Source organism: Gopherus evgoodei, chromosome 4, assembly GCF_007399415.2.
Source record: "Gopherus evgoodei ecotype Sinaloan lineage chromosome 4, rGopEvg1_v1.p, whole genome shotgun sequence".
Taxonomy (NCBI): domain Eukaryota; kingdom Metazoa; phylum Chordata; order Testudines; family Testudinidae; genus Gopherus; species Gopherus evgoodei.
The window spans coordinates 12,002,484-12,018,813 of NC_044325.1; the positions used below are offsets into that span (position 1 = coordinate 12,002,484).

At 42.6% G+C, this 16,330-nt stretch overlaps 1 protein-coding gene across 12 annotated transcripts in view; it reads left to right on the top strand.

The window, feature by feature from the left end:
• TMEM260 (transmembrane protein 260) overlaps window positions 1–16,330 on the top strand; it is a 50,890-nt gene that overhangs the window by 18,264 nt on the left and 16,296 nt on the right. For 3 of the 12 annotated variants that reach the window (XM_030562982.1, XM_030562983.1, XM_030562984.1), the window contains exons 4-6: window positions 3,819–3,938; window positions 9,839–10,016; window positions 13,653–13,766. In XM_030562982.1, coding sequence (XP_030418842.1) covers window positions 3,819–3,938; window positions 9,839–10,016; window positions 13,653–13,766 — 412 coding nt within the window. Of the gene's footprint in view, window positions 1–3,813; window positions 3,939–4,842; window positions 5,369–5,395; window positions 6,387–6,441; window positions 6,610–6,745; window positions 7,272–9,838; window positions 10,017–13,652; window positions 13,767–16,330 lie in introns of those variants that run through there. The other 9 variants (XM_030562985.1, XM_030562989.1, XM_030562992.1 and 6 more) reach the window with 8 other exon arrangements.

Here is a 16,330-nt window from a genome sequence, read left to right on the forward strand (position 1 = left end):
GCCAGCATAAAGCGGTTCTTCCTTTGACCTTGCTGAATCAAGCATTGCATCAGGAAGGGGGGAAGGAATTCAGTACCTGAGGCCATGTCTACATCTAAAATTTTGCAGCGCTGGTTGTTACAGCTGTATTAGTACAGCTGTATAGGGCCAGCGCTGCAGAGTGGCCACACTTACAGAAACCAGCGCTGCAAGTGGTGTTAGATGTGGCCACACTGCAGCGCTGTTGGGCGGCTTCAAGGGGGGTTCGGGGAACGCGAGAGCAAACCGGGAAAGGAGACCAGCTTCGCCGTGGTTTGCTCTCGCGTTCCCCGAACCACCCTGCAAACCGCAGGGAAGGAGACCTGCTTGCTCGGGGGTTCGGGGAACGAGAGAGCAAACCGGGAAAGGAGACCAGCTTCGCCGCGGTTTGCTCTCGCGTTCCCCGAACCACCCTGCAAACCGCAGGGAAGGAGACCTGCTTGCTCGGGAGTTCGGGGAACGAGAGAGCAAACCGGGAAAGGAGACCAGCTTCGCTGCGGTTTGCTCTCGCGTTCCCCGAACCACCCTGCAAACCGCAGGGAAGGAGACCTGCTTGTTCGGGGAACGCGAGAGCAAACCGGGGAAGGAGACCAGCTTGATTACCAGAGGCTTCCTCAGGTATGCTGGGATACCTGCTTATTCCACGGAGGTCAAGAAAAGCGCTGGTAAGTATCTATACTTGATTACCAGCGCTGGATCACCAGCGCTGGATCCTCTACACCCGAGACAAAACGGGAGTACGGCCAGCGCTTCAAACAGGGAGTTGCAGCGCTGGTGGTGCCCTGCAGATGTGTACACCTCCTAAGTTGCAGCGCTGTAACTCCCTCACCAGCGCTGCAACTTTCTGATGTAGACAAGCCCATAGAGTCTCCTTTGGTGATCCTTTGTATTGTTGAGCTGACTGAAAATTCCTCTGTTAGTTGGACAAATTTAAGGGTATTTAATGTGGACAATCAAGAAAACAAAACAAAAACTAAAAACAACCGCCACCACTGGCACAACACCCCCCACAATTTGCATAGGATAACTAATAAATTGTGCTGACAGATCACTCAGACTAAATTTTAATTTCTGATTTCTCTAATTTATGGTAATTTTGTTTTTTTTCAATGCTACGTTATGTTATGGAAAAATTTTCATTTTAAAATCTGTAACTATAGTTAAAGTGACTACAAAAGTATGATTGTGCTTCTCTTTCATTTGTGCAATTTATATATCAAAAGATGTTTTTTTCTGAGTGTCAGCCCTGCAGATTCAACCTCAGATCTGAAACTCAAGCTGTGTTCTTTCTGCCTTTTACTTCTTCCTGAGCAATAGATTCTGCAGTGACAATTCAACTGAAGATACTTGAGGAAGAATGCAGTCTAATTTAGTATTCCCTATAGTGTCTGTTTTGGCTGCTCAGTGCTAAGAGATGTAGAAACTTGCTTTTTTCAGAAAGTAAGTGTGATTAGAAGATGCACATAGCAGACTCTCGAAAAGAGGAGCTGGTTTTGTATAATCACTATTATCGCTATAAGGAAAGAATTTCTAAAGTCGTATTTCACTTTAATTTGCTTTTAAAGTACTTACATTTTATTATTGAAATACATAGCTTAGTTAAAATAAACGTGAGCACTTTTGAGTTGCTTCCATTTTTACTAATCGTTGGGAAAAGAATATAAACTTTTTTTAAAAGGAGCACTGAAGAGAGAGGTGGTGATGAAAGAATGATGGTCCAGATATTTTAATCGAGGAGAGAAGCTCATTGTCTGCTGTTAATATATTCAGGGCTTCAGCTTGCATCTGTTAGATTAGGGAACCGACATATGATAAAGTCATCTGGACCTGCTGGGTCATTAGCGACCAGTATCAGACAGGAAGATGCTGCAGTTATGTGGTAGCAAAAGTTTTGGCTTTGAAGCCTTTAGGTTCCACTTTGCCCCTCTCCTTATTTCCCCAGCCCTTCTCTGCTCTGTGGAGGTGTGTTGCCAGTGCATGCCCTTGCTCCTTTGTGGTTGAAAGGAAAAACGAAAGAGGTAGATAGGAGAGAAAAGGCTAATAAATCTAGGGAGATAAGCAAGGAACATTTCTTATAGAGAGCCACTTTAAACGCACATCTCCTGGGTCTGTCCGTCCTGTCTGTGCTACTTTGCACTAATTAGTCATAGAGTTTAAGGCCAGAAGGAACCATCAGGTCATCTAGTTTGGCCTGCTGTATATCACAGGCCACTAACACCACCCAGCCACCCTTGCACCCAGCCCAACAACCAGAATTAAACCAAGTGTTAGAGCCCTCAGAAGACTAAACTGTTGTGCGCCACAAGGGGAGAACAGGAGGGACTAACGTGCATGGGTGGCAGGGAATTTGTCGAGTATGATGCTCTAAACTTCTGCCTGCAGCAGTCTTGGTCTCTCAAGTCTGTCTCTAGCTGATTGGCTGGGGAGCTGTTAGGTACTCATCCCTTTTGAAAATCAAGCCTTCATTGCCTCTCATAAAATCCCTGTGGGGTTTGCTTGGGTTTCACTTATTTCAAAGTATTGATGATAAATTGGACACTAGTGCTTAGTGACTCGGATGGAAATCCTTACTCTGGTCTTTGCCATCATGTGTTTCTAGCCATGTATATACTGAGGCATGTTCTGAACTAAGAATCGTATTCATCTTAGAAGCTGCTAAGCATTTTAAGGCTTGTTTCAGCTTTTGGAAAAATCAAATCTATTCTAAATGAGGACTTGTGAACTTTAGACTGTGTTTGTTTTTATTGCAGTAACAGCTAAGGACCCTGTAGTGGGGTGGTCCCCTGCTCCTGCCCTTTGGGGCTTAAAACAGTCCAGGAGAGGGCTGTGTCTGGGGCAAGAAGCCTGGGCTGATTGGGCAAAAGTAGGCTCAGCTGGGGCCATGCCCCAATCAGGCCCAGCTGGTCCCTATAAAAGGCTGTGAGCCAGAGGCCCATGCAGTCTCTCTCTGTTTACAGAGGGAGATGGGCCTGGCTGCACGGAGCTAGAGACCGGGTACCTGAGTGGAACAGGGCTGGGGAAAGACAGAGGAGCTGGGGAGCTCCACCTGGAAAGCCCCAGGCTGCGGCCTAGCATAAGGCCAACAGGTACTGGGGGTTGCAGAGGGCAGCCCAGGGGTAGGCAAAGGCAGCTGGTCCAAACCCCTTTGCCTGTGATGAGTGGCTTATACTGCAGTCTACCCCAGTGAATGGGGGCTAGATGGAGACTGGGCAGTAGCCAAGACTTGAGGCGAAGTGGGGACAGTGAGTGGGGGTTCCCCTGGAAGGGGGAGACCCAGAACTGTGGGGTTACTGCCGGGGGCAACACCCCAGATAACGGGGCACCGGAGGCCAGAGTGAGGTAAGATGTGTCACTGGCCTGCAGAGGGCGCTCCAACGGCTGGAGAGCTAATTCCCAGAGATGACCAGCAGGACCCCAATCAAGGGTCAAGGCCTTATTGGGCTAGGCACCCTTCAGATAAGGGGAAAAAAGGACAGTATTCTGCTCCACCCTTCACAGTCTAGGATAAGCCTCTAACATTTGGGTTTAACAGCCACTGCCCAAGTCTTATTCCATAAACTAGAATAAGGTTTTAGATTTTTTCTCTCCCTGGAAGTGGGGAGTTGTTTTAAAACCTACATTGGATTACACAGCATTGAAGTTTCTCACAAAGAAGGACCTATTGCTTATAAAATTTGCCAGGTGTTTCTGTCCACTGTCCATGTGATGACATCCAGTGACTCAGGGTACGTCTACACTACCTGCCGGATCGACGGGTTGTGATTGATCTATCAGGGATTGATTTATTGTATCTAGTGTAGACGCGATAAATGGATCCCCAATCGCTCTGCCATCGACTCCTGCATTCCACCACAGCGAGAAGCAGAAGCGAAGTCTATGGGCGAGTGGCGGCAGTCGACCCCGTGCCGTGAGGATGCAAGGTAAGTTGATCTGAGATACGTCAACTTCAGCTATGCTATTGTAGCTGAAGTTGCATATCTTAGGTTGATCCCCCACAGAGAAAAGTTCAACTTTACATTTAAAGCTTATGTAGGTTTTAACACAGCATTGAAGTTTCTCCCAAGAAAGGACTTATTGCTTATAAAATGAGAATAAATTGGTAAATAAATGTAATGGGAAATTTGTCTCAATCTTTGTTTTACATTCAGAAGTGTATAGCACAGGGTGATCTTATGTCTTGAATTCTCAGAAAAGGTTCCATAGTGGTTTAGAAGGCTATTTTTTTTTAATCAGAAAGAAATGATAATTTAAAAAAGATTCATCCCAGAGTACATAGAGTCACTATTTAGCAATGTGGCTGGATCATGACTCCTGCTCTTACAACTTTTCCAACCCCATTGGGTTGCAGGGAGGTTGGGTGAGGACTAGGTGCTACCTTTGGTTTGTTTAATTTCTGTAACATTCCCCATTATCATTCCTCTTCCGCTCTGACTGCCACATCGCTTGAATATTTGAGGAAGAAAGCAAAATCAGGGAGTCCTCAGGGCCGAAACCTTTGCCAGGTGTTTCTGCCCATTGTCCATGTGATGACATCCAGTGACTCAGTGCTTCCAGCCAGGCCTATCAGAATTGCAGGGTCAAGGTTCATAGAGACAAGTTCAGCTTTATTTAGTACCATTTCTGTGTCTCTGTCAAATGACTCCTGCAATTGTATTATATTATTGGTGGTAGAATACCTTAATTATTAATTACCCTGAGTACTAAGAGAATTGCATTTTGTCTGTTAAGGATTTTAAATTGCTCTTCCACCGTAAAAAGTAATTATGTAAAACGGCATCTTTCTGTTGCTGTTGTTGTTATTTCTTTCATTTTGTATTATAATAGTGTCTGGAGGCCCCAAACAAGTCCCTGTGGTGCTTGGTGTTCTACACACAGACAAACTGACTGCTGAAGACCTGACCTCACTGTGGGCAGACCCTGTGCCCCTGTGTAGAACTCCATTGACATCAATACAGCTCTGCAAGGGTCTACCCACATGGACCTCATTGCAGGACTGAGACCCAAATAGGCAAGACAGACAAAAGGTCTGAGAAAACTCCTTTTCTGCTGAACAGATCAGCTGTGTGTATATATCAGGTCATGTCTGCCGACTTCAGTGACAAAAATCAGTTTTTCTAGACTCTTTCTAGTGCATTAACGGCATTGTTTACAAAGCTACAGTCAGTTACTCTTGTGCAAGACACTTGAAATCACTGGAATTACACAGGTGTTACCTGGTGCATCATCTGAAGAGAGTGCAATTACCTAGGTGTCCCTTGAAGCAGAATTTGGCCTGCAGAATCTGAACTTGCACAAGAAGGAAACCCATATTGAGTTTGCATGGATGGCAGTTAGAGACAGAGCACACCTGGTATGGAAATAGTTGCAAGACAATAAACATGGAAACCCACTGTGCTATGTTTGTGTTATTTTCAGAGTCGGAACCTCACCTTAAACTTGTTCTCACTACTTTGGTGATTTAGGTAAGGGTGGCGTGGTTAATCTTGCAGGTGTGATGGCATTTGCCCTAAAATACATATATATCTTCCCTTGAGATTCAACTACTCTGCACAGGGGACTTTTCTACATATTCAAAATAGATAGGAGACAAGTAAAAAAAAGTAGTTACCACAGTGACTGACCTGGGTATTGTTACCACAGCAGTACAGGCCTGGGTGCGTATATGATAATTTTATACGAAGACATAGATATCAGCATCAGATAAACAGTTCAGATAGCTTGTGCTGCACCGCCTGACTACGTGAGATAGACTCAGCCAATCAAAGACCCCGAACAAATACTGTATGCATCAAACTATACGGCCAGTTCCAACCAACCCAACTTGAAATCTACACTGAATTTTCTGTGGCCATGAGAACAGTAAATAAAATGTGCTCAAATTCATCTACCTATTTTCCAGTTAGTATGGATTCACCTTTCTTTTTTTTCAAGAACACCCTTGATCTGAGTAGGAGCATATTTAAAAGTGTCTTGCATATAGGAAGTTCAGCAGCTGCTACTACTGTTTTTCCATTACTAAAATGGTTATAGTGATACTGACCTTCCTTCATGAAGTGCTTTGAGATCTAGATAAAAAGTGCTATATCAGAGCTGAGTGTTATAATATTTTAAATCTGCAGTTTTCAAAAGGACCAGTGTTAAGTGTCCATCTCCATGGACGTTCACTGGGATTTGGGTGGCTAAACTCTCTCAGGCCTCTGACAATCTCAGCCTAACGTGATGAAAATGTTCCTGCACTGCAGAGATGGTGAAATGCAGTTTCAAAATGCCTATGGATGGAGCATGCATCCACTCCAATGAGACGTGATTGCTATGCCTGCATTTGTCAGTTGTGACCGGGTAATCTTGCACAATACGGTCATGAATGGGTGAGTGTATTTAGCTAGCTATCAGAGTTATTTCAAGACTTTTGTGATTTCCATGCCACTATCAAGGTGGGATTTTAAAATCTTATTTCTGTGTTTCAGATCAGTGAGTCTCAACCAGGGATATGCGTACCCCAGGGGTACGCAAAGGTCTTCCGTGGGATAGATCAACTCATCTGAATATTTGCCTAGTTTTACAACAGGCTACATAAAAAGCACTAGCAAAGTCAGTACAAACTAAAATTTCATAGACAATGTCTTATTTATGTTGCTCTCTATATTACACACTGAAATATAAGTGCAATATTTATATTCCCATTTATTTTATTATTATATATGGTAAAAATGAGAGAGCAATTTTTCAGTAATAGTGTGTGGTGACACTTGTATTTTTATGTCTGATTTTGTAAGCAAGTAGTTTTTAAGTCTGGTGAAACTTGGGGGCACACAGGACAACTCAGACTCCTTAAAAGGGTACAGTGGTCTGGAAAGGTTCAGAGCCGCTGGTTTAGAATATCCCTTTTGAAGCTTTATGTCCAAATCTGTAGTGCTGAGGTTGTAAGCGTGGCCCATGAGTGGGGTTCTGCATTACACACAATAAAAGCGTTACTAGGTTGGCCTTTAAATGGTTTTAAGTATTAAACAAAAAAAGCCCTAAATTTGACACTTACAATAAATATTTTGTATGAATTAGGCAGCATGTAAAATCTTCAGGAGTGCAAATATTGTCAGCGAAGTTTGATCTAATTGTCGGGAGCCCAGCACAATGCCAGCAGGGATTATGCAAACTTCAGCCATTTGTACCAGTGTATCTCAGTCCTGTGGTGTAAAACAACCTGCTGCCGTTCTTGTTCTCTGCCTCTCTCAGCAGCCATGCCAGATTGCGTGGTAATGTTGTGATGGGGTTATGGGTCAGATCAAATTCACATTCCCCTGTGAGCAAAGCAAGGATTTGAATTCAGTCTCCAAAGGGGAGGGAAAGGCCAGTGCATCGTCCCATTGAGCCAGCTTTCTCTCCTTCCCACCAAATGTCAACAGTTGTTCCGGTTGCAGACATTTCAATCTTGATGCATTGAAAGCAGTGGCAAAGATCCCGTTGATTGCAACAGTTCAGGATCAAGGCCTTGTGGTACTATACCTGCAAACTGAAATTACAGTAGTGGCTGATTTTATTTGCCTACCAATTTCAGGAATCAATTTACTAGATACGTTTATGAAAGTATCTTCTCTCAGGGCGGGGGGGATGCCGCTTCAGAAGCATGTTTTATGTTTAAATCTATTTTGGGACAAAATCTGGATTTTTTTCAAGTTTGCTTAACTGTGGAGTCCTGTGCTCTGGCAGAGAAGAGAAGGGAGCAATTGTTAAATGAAACAAACAGATCTGGACCTTTCTGTATTTAGATTTTGGATTCCACGCTGAAGGAAGGAGCTGTGAGGGCCCTTGTTTATTTAAAACCCAATAAAAAAGTTACACTGTGAGTTAAAGCAACAGTAGTGCTTCTCTTCCCCCTTCCCCCCACCCAACCAATCATGATGAAATAGTTGCAGAATAGAGTAGATGAGAATACCGAGCTCTTACAGCACTTTTTATCCATGGGTCTGAAAGCACTTTACAAAGGAGGTGACTATCATTATTCCCATTTTACTGATGGGGAAACTGAGGCACAGGGGAGTGACATGACTTGTCCAAGGTCATCCACCAAGCCAGTGGCAGAGTCAAGAATACAGCCCAGGTCTCCTGAGTCCCTGTGCAGTGCTCTAGTCACTAGACCACACTGCTTCCCATCTGTTATTGATCCAATATGGCTTAAAGCTTCCATCCCAACTGCCTGAGCCTGCTCAAATCCTTTGGCTTTGCAGAGTTTGCCAAGTTGATGGGTTTGGGCTGCTTCAAACCAGGGGAGGGAGAGCATCTCAGAGGAAAGGAGCCTATGTAGAGAATGTTCTGCCAGCTGCTCTCTCTTTTTTATATCAGAGAAGGTGTACCTAGAGTGTGTGCCCACACTCATCTCAACATTACTATTTTTGAATAAATATTTTGGAAGCAGAGATTGCGATGATGCATTTCACAGTCACTAACAACTGAAACAATTGAGGTTGAATAAGCAATGACTCGATTCAAGCCATGTCAGTATCAGGGGATACAGTAGATACTTAACAGCAGTGTATAGCTTGGTGAAATCTCTTTCTTTTATTAACTTATCAAATGTTCAAAGTCCCCATCTCAAGGGACATGCAGAGAGTTTAAAAAACAAAATATAAATGGGAGCAGCAGAGAGATGACCATCCCCCAAATAAACTAACAGCTGTCCTTTCTGACAGAATCCTGAGCAGCGAGATGAGCATTACACCATGCTCTGAAAGGCAATACACTCCGGCTAAGTCATAGCAGCTCAGAAAGTGAATTTCCAGGAGGAGAGTCTTCTACTGAGAATGTCCTGCTGCCACCTCCTAAATCTTAAGGACTGTTAGCTTGAGTGCCTCATCCGTCATCACTGAGTCAGAGCAAGGTCTCCCAGATAGCCATATTCTGAATAGTTCAGGATTTTATAGATCAAATTAAATAACAAACTGGCCCTGGAATAGAGTAGGAAGCCAGTGTAGGTGTTGAAGAACTGATGTAATATGTTTCTTGGGGCTAAATACCATCTAATGGGCCTTCTGCACCAGCTGTAGCATCCAAGTGGTCTTGGAATGTAGCTCCATGGGAAGCGCATGCAGTAATCCAGTCTGGAAGTCAGAAAGGCAATGATTACTGTCGTGGGATCTGGGTTTGACAGAAAAGGTTGCAAACGTCCAAATGCTGGGTGCTTCGTGCATTGCTTGTGTTTGCTTCCTCATTGGGATTCACACTTGTTTCCTCTCTTTCCTGGCCGTACTCCCAGCTCCAAAGTACACTTTTCCTTCTTAGCGCCCTCAGTGTTCCATTGCCTACCCTCGCCCTATGAAACTATAAGCTCCCCCATAGGAAAGAGTTATAATGCCAACCGTCATGAATATCTATAATCCACTTTTTATCCAGTGTCTTGATTAATTTAAGACTGCACCGTTGCTCAGAAATCTGCCAGCTAAGGGTATCTGGTTGAAAGCATGACTCTTTGGTTTGGTGTGCTATGCTCCACTATGTCATCTCTCATCAAGGTTTCCAAACTGACTCGAATACTGGAAGTTACTCTCTATGCTTGCAAGAAATATTGTGTGTGGCATGCTAGCCATTGGTCATCGAGGGAAGTGCCTTCACTACCTTGCATAGCATACAGTATGGTTAATAACTGGCCTTCCTAATTGAAATCTTATGCAAGGAAATTATTAGAAGTGACATATTAACCATATAATGTTTTGGAAGGGTGCTGGATGGCAGTCATAATTTCTGCTGCTACAGTATGTTAAAAAAAGGACAATGAAGTAGGCGCTTTTTCTTGGAAAAGAAGATTTCATGTTATCTGTGTTTGCAGGCTTTCTGGCTCATATGCTGGAGGAATCCTTGCTGCGGGGGTGTTTTCATTTTCTCGTCTGACATGGCAGTGGTCCATCTCAGCAGAGGTTTTTAGCTTAAACAATCTGTTTGTGGGTCTGCTTATGGCGCTTACTGTACATTTTGAGGAGGCAGCCACTGCGAAGGAGAGATCAAAGGTAACCTGTTTGGATCAAAGTGAATATTGGTTTTAAATTTATTTGTCATGTGTATGGCTTGTTTGCTTTTAATTATTTTGGTTGGTTTAAAAATTAAGGGCCAGATCTTCAAAAGTGCTAAATGTTTATGGTTCTGAATGGGAGCTGCTGGGCACTGAGCATTTCTGAAACTCTGTCCACGCCAAGCTCTTAAAAATACGTTCCTTTATTAAGGATCTAAGTTGGCATCATTGAGTGCTGTTCAGAAGGTGGGGTGGAAAATTATAATGAAAACAAAAACTGGCTTTCATTGCAATTTTCTGCAGAAAAGTGCAACTTTTTGTCAAAACACTGAAAAGTTTTGGGTTTTCAGGTTCTTATTTTTCAGTTAAAAGTCTGTATATTAGATGGAACCCAGGCACTAGCAACAAAAATCCTGTTTAGTTGAAAACCCAATTTTCTGTTGAAAGTCTGGATGGAAAATTTTGATCAGCCCTAGAGCTCTGAAAATCTTACCCATATATTTCACATTACATAGTTCATAAAATGGCACATTCAAACAATTTTTAAAAACTGATAGTGTTTCTCTCCATTCTCCCTAAGCATGGGGACATCACATCTGTTCTTCTTTTATAAACACTTTTTTTATGACCACAATAAATTCTCTGAATAATTTTTTTTATAAAAGTAGCGCAGAATTTTAGAAGTTGACTAATTCTGCGCTGCTGTAATGGGTCTTCAAATTATACATGTTCTCTGGATAGATACAGATGAAGGGGTTTTTTTTATTTGGCATTAAACATCACAAAGAGCAATTGTGGTATTGGTTGCCATTTCTGGATCACTGACTGCTAAATTTCACAAAGATGTCATTTGACATTTTCAGAGCCGCCGAACACAGTGGTTCTCTAACTTTCTTTTTCATGGACCACTTGAAAATTGCTGAGTGTCTCGGCGGACCACTTAATGATCTTTCCAAATTTTGTTTGTACCGTTAGCTAGCTATTGTAAAGCACTTTGAATAAAAGTGCTTATATAAAAAAACCTTTATAATAATTGACATTTTTTTGTTCTACAAATAAAAGCACACAGCTCATATTTTAATATCTGTAGTCTGACTGTTCTAATGCAATGGATGTGCCCTCTCTCCTCCACCGCAGCAGCCCCCGAGCTGGGGCTGGGAAAGAGGGGGGTCTCTCCCCAGCAGCCTGGAGCTTGGGAAAGTTGCCTCTTTCTCTGGCCGCCATAGCCCTGCACATCCCAAATTCCCCCCATTCCCCTCTTCTCACCCCACTGCCCCCTATCACCTACCCCCAAGGTCACCACCTCTCCTTACATGTGCGTCCTCTCCAGGGTCCAGGCACCTAATTAGTGGGGCCACGCCTTCGCAGCTCCACTAATTAGGTGGTTGGCCCTTCATTGTCTTGTGTGCAGCCGCCCAGGCATGCACCTTAGAGGGAACTATCTGCGGACCACCTGCAGAGCTCGTGGACCACCACTGGTCCACGGACCACCGGTTGAGAACTGCTGGCCTAACAGATTCAGATACCCAATTTCCAGTGGGAATTAGGGCCAAGATTTTCAAAAGTGACTAATGGTTTTGGTTGCCTCAACTTTTGAGGTATCCTACTATGTACACCTGAAAGGGGGTTAGTATTTAGAAAGAGGTGCTCAGCACACTCTGGGAATCAGGCCCACCTATTTGACACCTCAAGCTCATCATCCAAAATCACTAGTGACTTCTGAAAAACATGGTCTGAGTGTCCAAACCTGTTAAGCCGGTTTGAAAATCTCAGATGTGTTAGTATTTCAGTGATGCAAAAAAAAAAAAAAATCCTTTGTTAATGGTGAAATCATATTCAAAGTAAAATTTCAGACTATTGATAGAAACTCACATCTGTGATGATGATTTTTCATCACTCAGTGAAAGCAAACATTCGTATTGCGCATCTCTGCCATTTTAACGGACTATCAAAGAAAGCAGTGCCATGGTTACATTTTCAATGTTAAAAGTGCCTGAGTAGCAAGAGACGACAGTGCCTGACCAGTCAGAGGAGTGGGGAAGGGCAGATGATGTCGGGCAGATCCTCAGCTGGTAAATTGGTACAGCTCCATTAACTTCCGTGAATCTCTGTTGGTTTTCACCACCTGAGGATCTACCCTACTGAATAGAAGTAGGCTGGTAGCAGGCATATATTGCAGACAAAGCCTAAGACAAAAAGAAGATAAGTAGACAATGAATTCAAATAACGGGAATGTTTGTGGTTCATGTAGGAAAGATTAAAGGTGATGAACCCATGCTCATATGAGGCTCATGCTGAAACTGTCAAGAGTTTTGCCATTGATTTCAGTGGAACAGGTTTGGGGGTATGTAGAACATGCGATGTTCTGGCATGGGAGAAAGTTTGGGATGGCCATGTAACAAAGTAGTGAAATGGTGAGCAACCCCACTAAAATCTTTGGTCTAAGCTGTATATGTTGGATGTGCTATTTTTTTATAGAAAAACTATTCTAGAAATGTTTTTATGTATTTTATTGGTACTGTCTTGAATTCCCTTAGCCAATGAAGCAAAGGTGCTTATGTTTAAACTCTGATGCCAGCTGTGCACACCTGAGAGGAAAAATCATCACTCATAAGTCTTTAAAACCACTGAAACGACGACCTAAAGTAGTTTCTCCATCTATAGTAAAATCATGATTTTAGAGTCTGATTGCTGGGGAATATTCAGTGCTACAAGCGATCTCGCTTTTCCAGCAATGTAAAGTTCCCTATCTAGCCCTCATGGGTTACGAGATATTGGACCCCACACCTATCACTAGTGCAGGACTGAATATTATTTATGCTGAGCCTCAGGCCAATGTAATTTTAGGGGAACTGCACGTTTTGGGGAAAGAAGGCAGGTTGTTAGAAGCTGCTAAGATATTGGAGATGGTAGAAGCACTCCCAATAGATAGCAAGTAGGTAAGTTAACCACATGGATAGGCAGCTTATCACTCTGGCTCTGCAATTTATCATATAGATACTACTCTCGTGTACATGGTATGACATAAATACCACCACCACATACCTGTGTATACTATCTACCTATATAGATATCAATATATAATCATTAAAAAAAAACCTGAGTCTGAAATAGTTCTTAAATAGATTTCCAGTAAATTATGTGGCATACCTCTATCTAGACATGTGATATTTGCTTTGTAAATATTTGTTGAATGTTATACACAAGGTAGCTGCCTTTCCATTGTAAGAATACCCCATACAGCAGTGAAAGGCTGCCGATCCCAAGTGCTGTGCCGAGTCTTCATTTATTCACTCTGATTTAAGGCTTTGCGTGCCGGTAATACATTTTAACATTTTTAGAAGGTCTCTTTCTATAAGTCTATAATATATAACTAAACTGTTGTTGTATGTAAAGTAAATAAGGTTTTTAAAATGTTTAAGAAGCTTCATTTAAAATTAAATTAAAATGCAGAGCCCCCAGACTGGCGGCCAGGACCCGGGCAGTGTGAGTGCCACTGAAAATCAGCTCGCGTGCCGCCTTCGGCACACATGCCATAGGTTGCCTACCCCTGCCATACAGCATTGATGCAGTTTCACTGTGTGTATATTTTGCAGATTTTTCAGAATAATTGTAAGTACTTTCTTCCTTTCAGATATCGAAAGTTGGCGCCTTTTGCTGTGGGCTTAGTTTGTGCAATCAGCACACCATAGTGCTTTATGTGTTGTGCATTGTACTATGGGTTCTGTTCCAACTTTTCAAAGGGAAGGTAGGTAACTCATCTGTTGCTGAGTTGAATGTTAAAGTGTCATTTTTCTAGGGCAGATAGTAATTCTTACGTTTGAACACTTAACTGCTTTCCCTTCTGACACTGCTTTTATATTGAAGTATATGTGTACAGATGGCAACAGTTCATGATATGCCTAAGCTAGTCAACCATAATCCACTGACAACATAAAGTCACAATCCATCAGGCTGGCATCACAGCCAAGGATTATGACTTTGAAGGATTTTGAAGCTGTCAGTCACATGACCATTCTCAGAGCTATCCATTTCTATTGTAAACTCTTTGGGACAGGGACCCTGTCTTCTGACCATCTCTAAAGTAGCTAGAGCATTGTTAGTACTGTGATGAGGATACTGACGGAAGTTCTGAGTGTGTGGAAGTATGAGCATATTCAGTGTTTAAAATGACCTTCCGCAAACAGTAGATCAAATTGGTGGTGACTGGAGTCCCTTAAGGAGATTGGAGAAGTGTGGGAGCTGTCTGGACCTCATGATGCAGAGCTCCTGGTGGCTGATGGTCCTTTTAACCCACAGGACTAGTCTCCACGTCCTGACTTTCTCCTGGTAGTGAATAGAGGCCACATCTCAATACTGCACAACCTCTCTGCAGCTTTTGACACTGTCAGCCACCGACCGCGTGGTTGGTGTAGACAGCACAGCAGTAAAATGGCTCCAGTCATTCCTCTCCAAAAGAACTCAACTTCAACATCTGTCTGAAACTGATTGGAGAGGGAGATGAGATGCTATAAGCTCTGCTGTCAGCAATATACCAGTAACAACATACTGCATATCTCATTTCCCACAAATGCATCTAGCACCATCCCAAGGATGTCAAAAGGTCTGCAAAAGATCAGCTTTCAGATGAAAAGCGTCTGGCTCAAACTTAACCTGCGCAAGACCAAAGTGATGCTGGTCTTAAAAACTAGTTGAAACACTGTCGTCTTCTTCTGTCAAAGTCCCGTTTTCCAAAGTTGAATAAAATCTCCCTATTCTGTTAGACTCATGGCTAAGTATAGCTAATCAGGTAACATTAGTGATGTTTTTCCACTGCTGGCTTGCTAAGAAACTTGGCACATTCCTTCTAGGTGAGGATCGAGCCAGAGATAAAACATTTCTCACTTCCAAACTGGATTGCTGTAAATCATTGCCTCTGGCTGAATATGGATGGAATGCAGATACTTCAGTTTGCACAAAGTGTGGTGACCCACTTCAATAATAATAATAATAATACCTAGCTCTTACACTGCACTTTTCATCAGTAGATCTCAAAAGCGCAATAAGAGGCAGATGTTGTTAGCACATCACTGGCGTGGCTTCAGTGCTTCCACTGGCTTCCAGTTTGTTTCCACTGCCAGTTGAAGATCTTGATCCTGTCAACAGGTCAGATCCTGGCTGCATCAGTATCTGTGACCCAATAAAACAGCTGCTCTTCTTTGGGACAAAGCAGTGTACTGGGCCCAGGATGAAGTGCATTAGACCTGGGGATAAGATGTTCTGGCTCGTGGAACTCATCTTCTAGAGGAATGAGCTTCCAGAAGAAATTATGCAGAATCTGATTATATTCAGCACATTTTGTGAAGCCCTTTTTGCCAAAATGTTTCCACCATAACTGGCATGATGCTGATTTAATGATACAATCAACATATATTCCCTAAGCAAAGCCTTTTTTTAACCAGCGATCGGTGAAGAATAGAAAGCTTCATGAATTCCAGATGGGAGCTTGCCATACAGTCTCAGTGTATCTCAGAAATGCTTTAGATACCCTGGTGTTCCGTGCTACAGAAAACCTATAATAGACAAGTTATTTGGTTTAGTAAAATGTCTTCCGAGATTGCTCTACCTCAGTCTTAAGGAACTTTTGCCACCAACTTTTAAGTCTGTGGAAAGTTGCTTTAAACATTGTCTCTCCCAAATAAACTCAATAGGAAAGGAAATATTTTTGTTTGACTAAAATGTAATGAAGGACCCCCAAAAAAGCAACATGAGATATTGAAGAGTGGGATTTTCCGAAGTGCTTAAAGGAATTAGGACCAGCAGTCCTTTGGAAAGTCTTGCACTCCTAACTCTCTTAGGCATTTTCAAAATCCCACCCCTGAAGTTGAGCAATCCAGTTTAGCCAGTGTGATCATGATAAAATAAATGGCGGAATTGACTCCTGATGATGGCAGTGATGTAAGCAGTTACATGAGAACAGCTGCTTTTTTTTTTTTTTTTTTTTGCCAGATGGAATACCAGCCAACTGTTAATCACTGGAAAGTGGGTTATCTCAGCCTTGCAGGGCTTCAGCCATCTCTACATGTCATGACATGATTTAAATGTAAAAGATGCGATGCATATGAGACTCATGAGTCCTAGCTAATATTATTTGCTTCACTTAAATTTCACCCTGCCATGCAAAGGAGATCAGTTTGATGCAGTTTCCTAGTAATCCACAAAATCGTAAGGTTTAACATAGCATTTTGTAGGGACTTACTATAAATTGAGAGATCAACTCTGTGTAAATTTATTTGATGTTTTTCTTTATCTGTTCTTGAAGTTCCAGTGTGA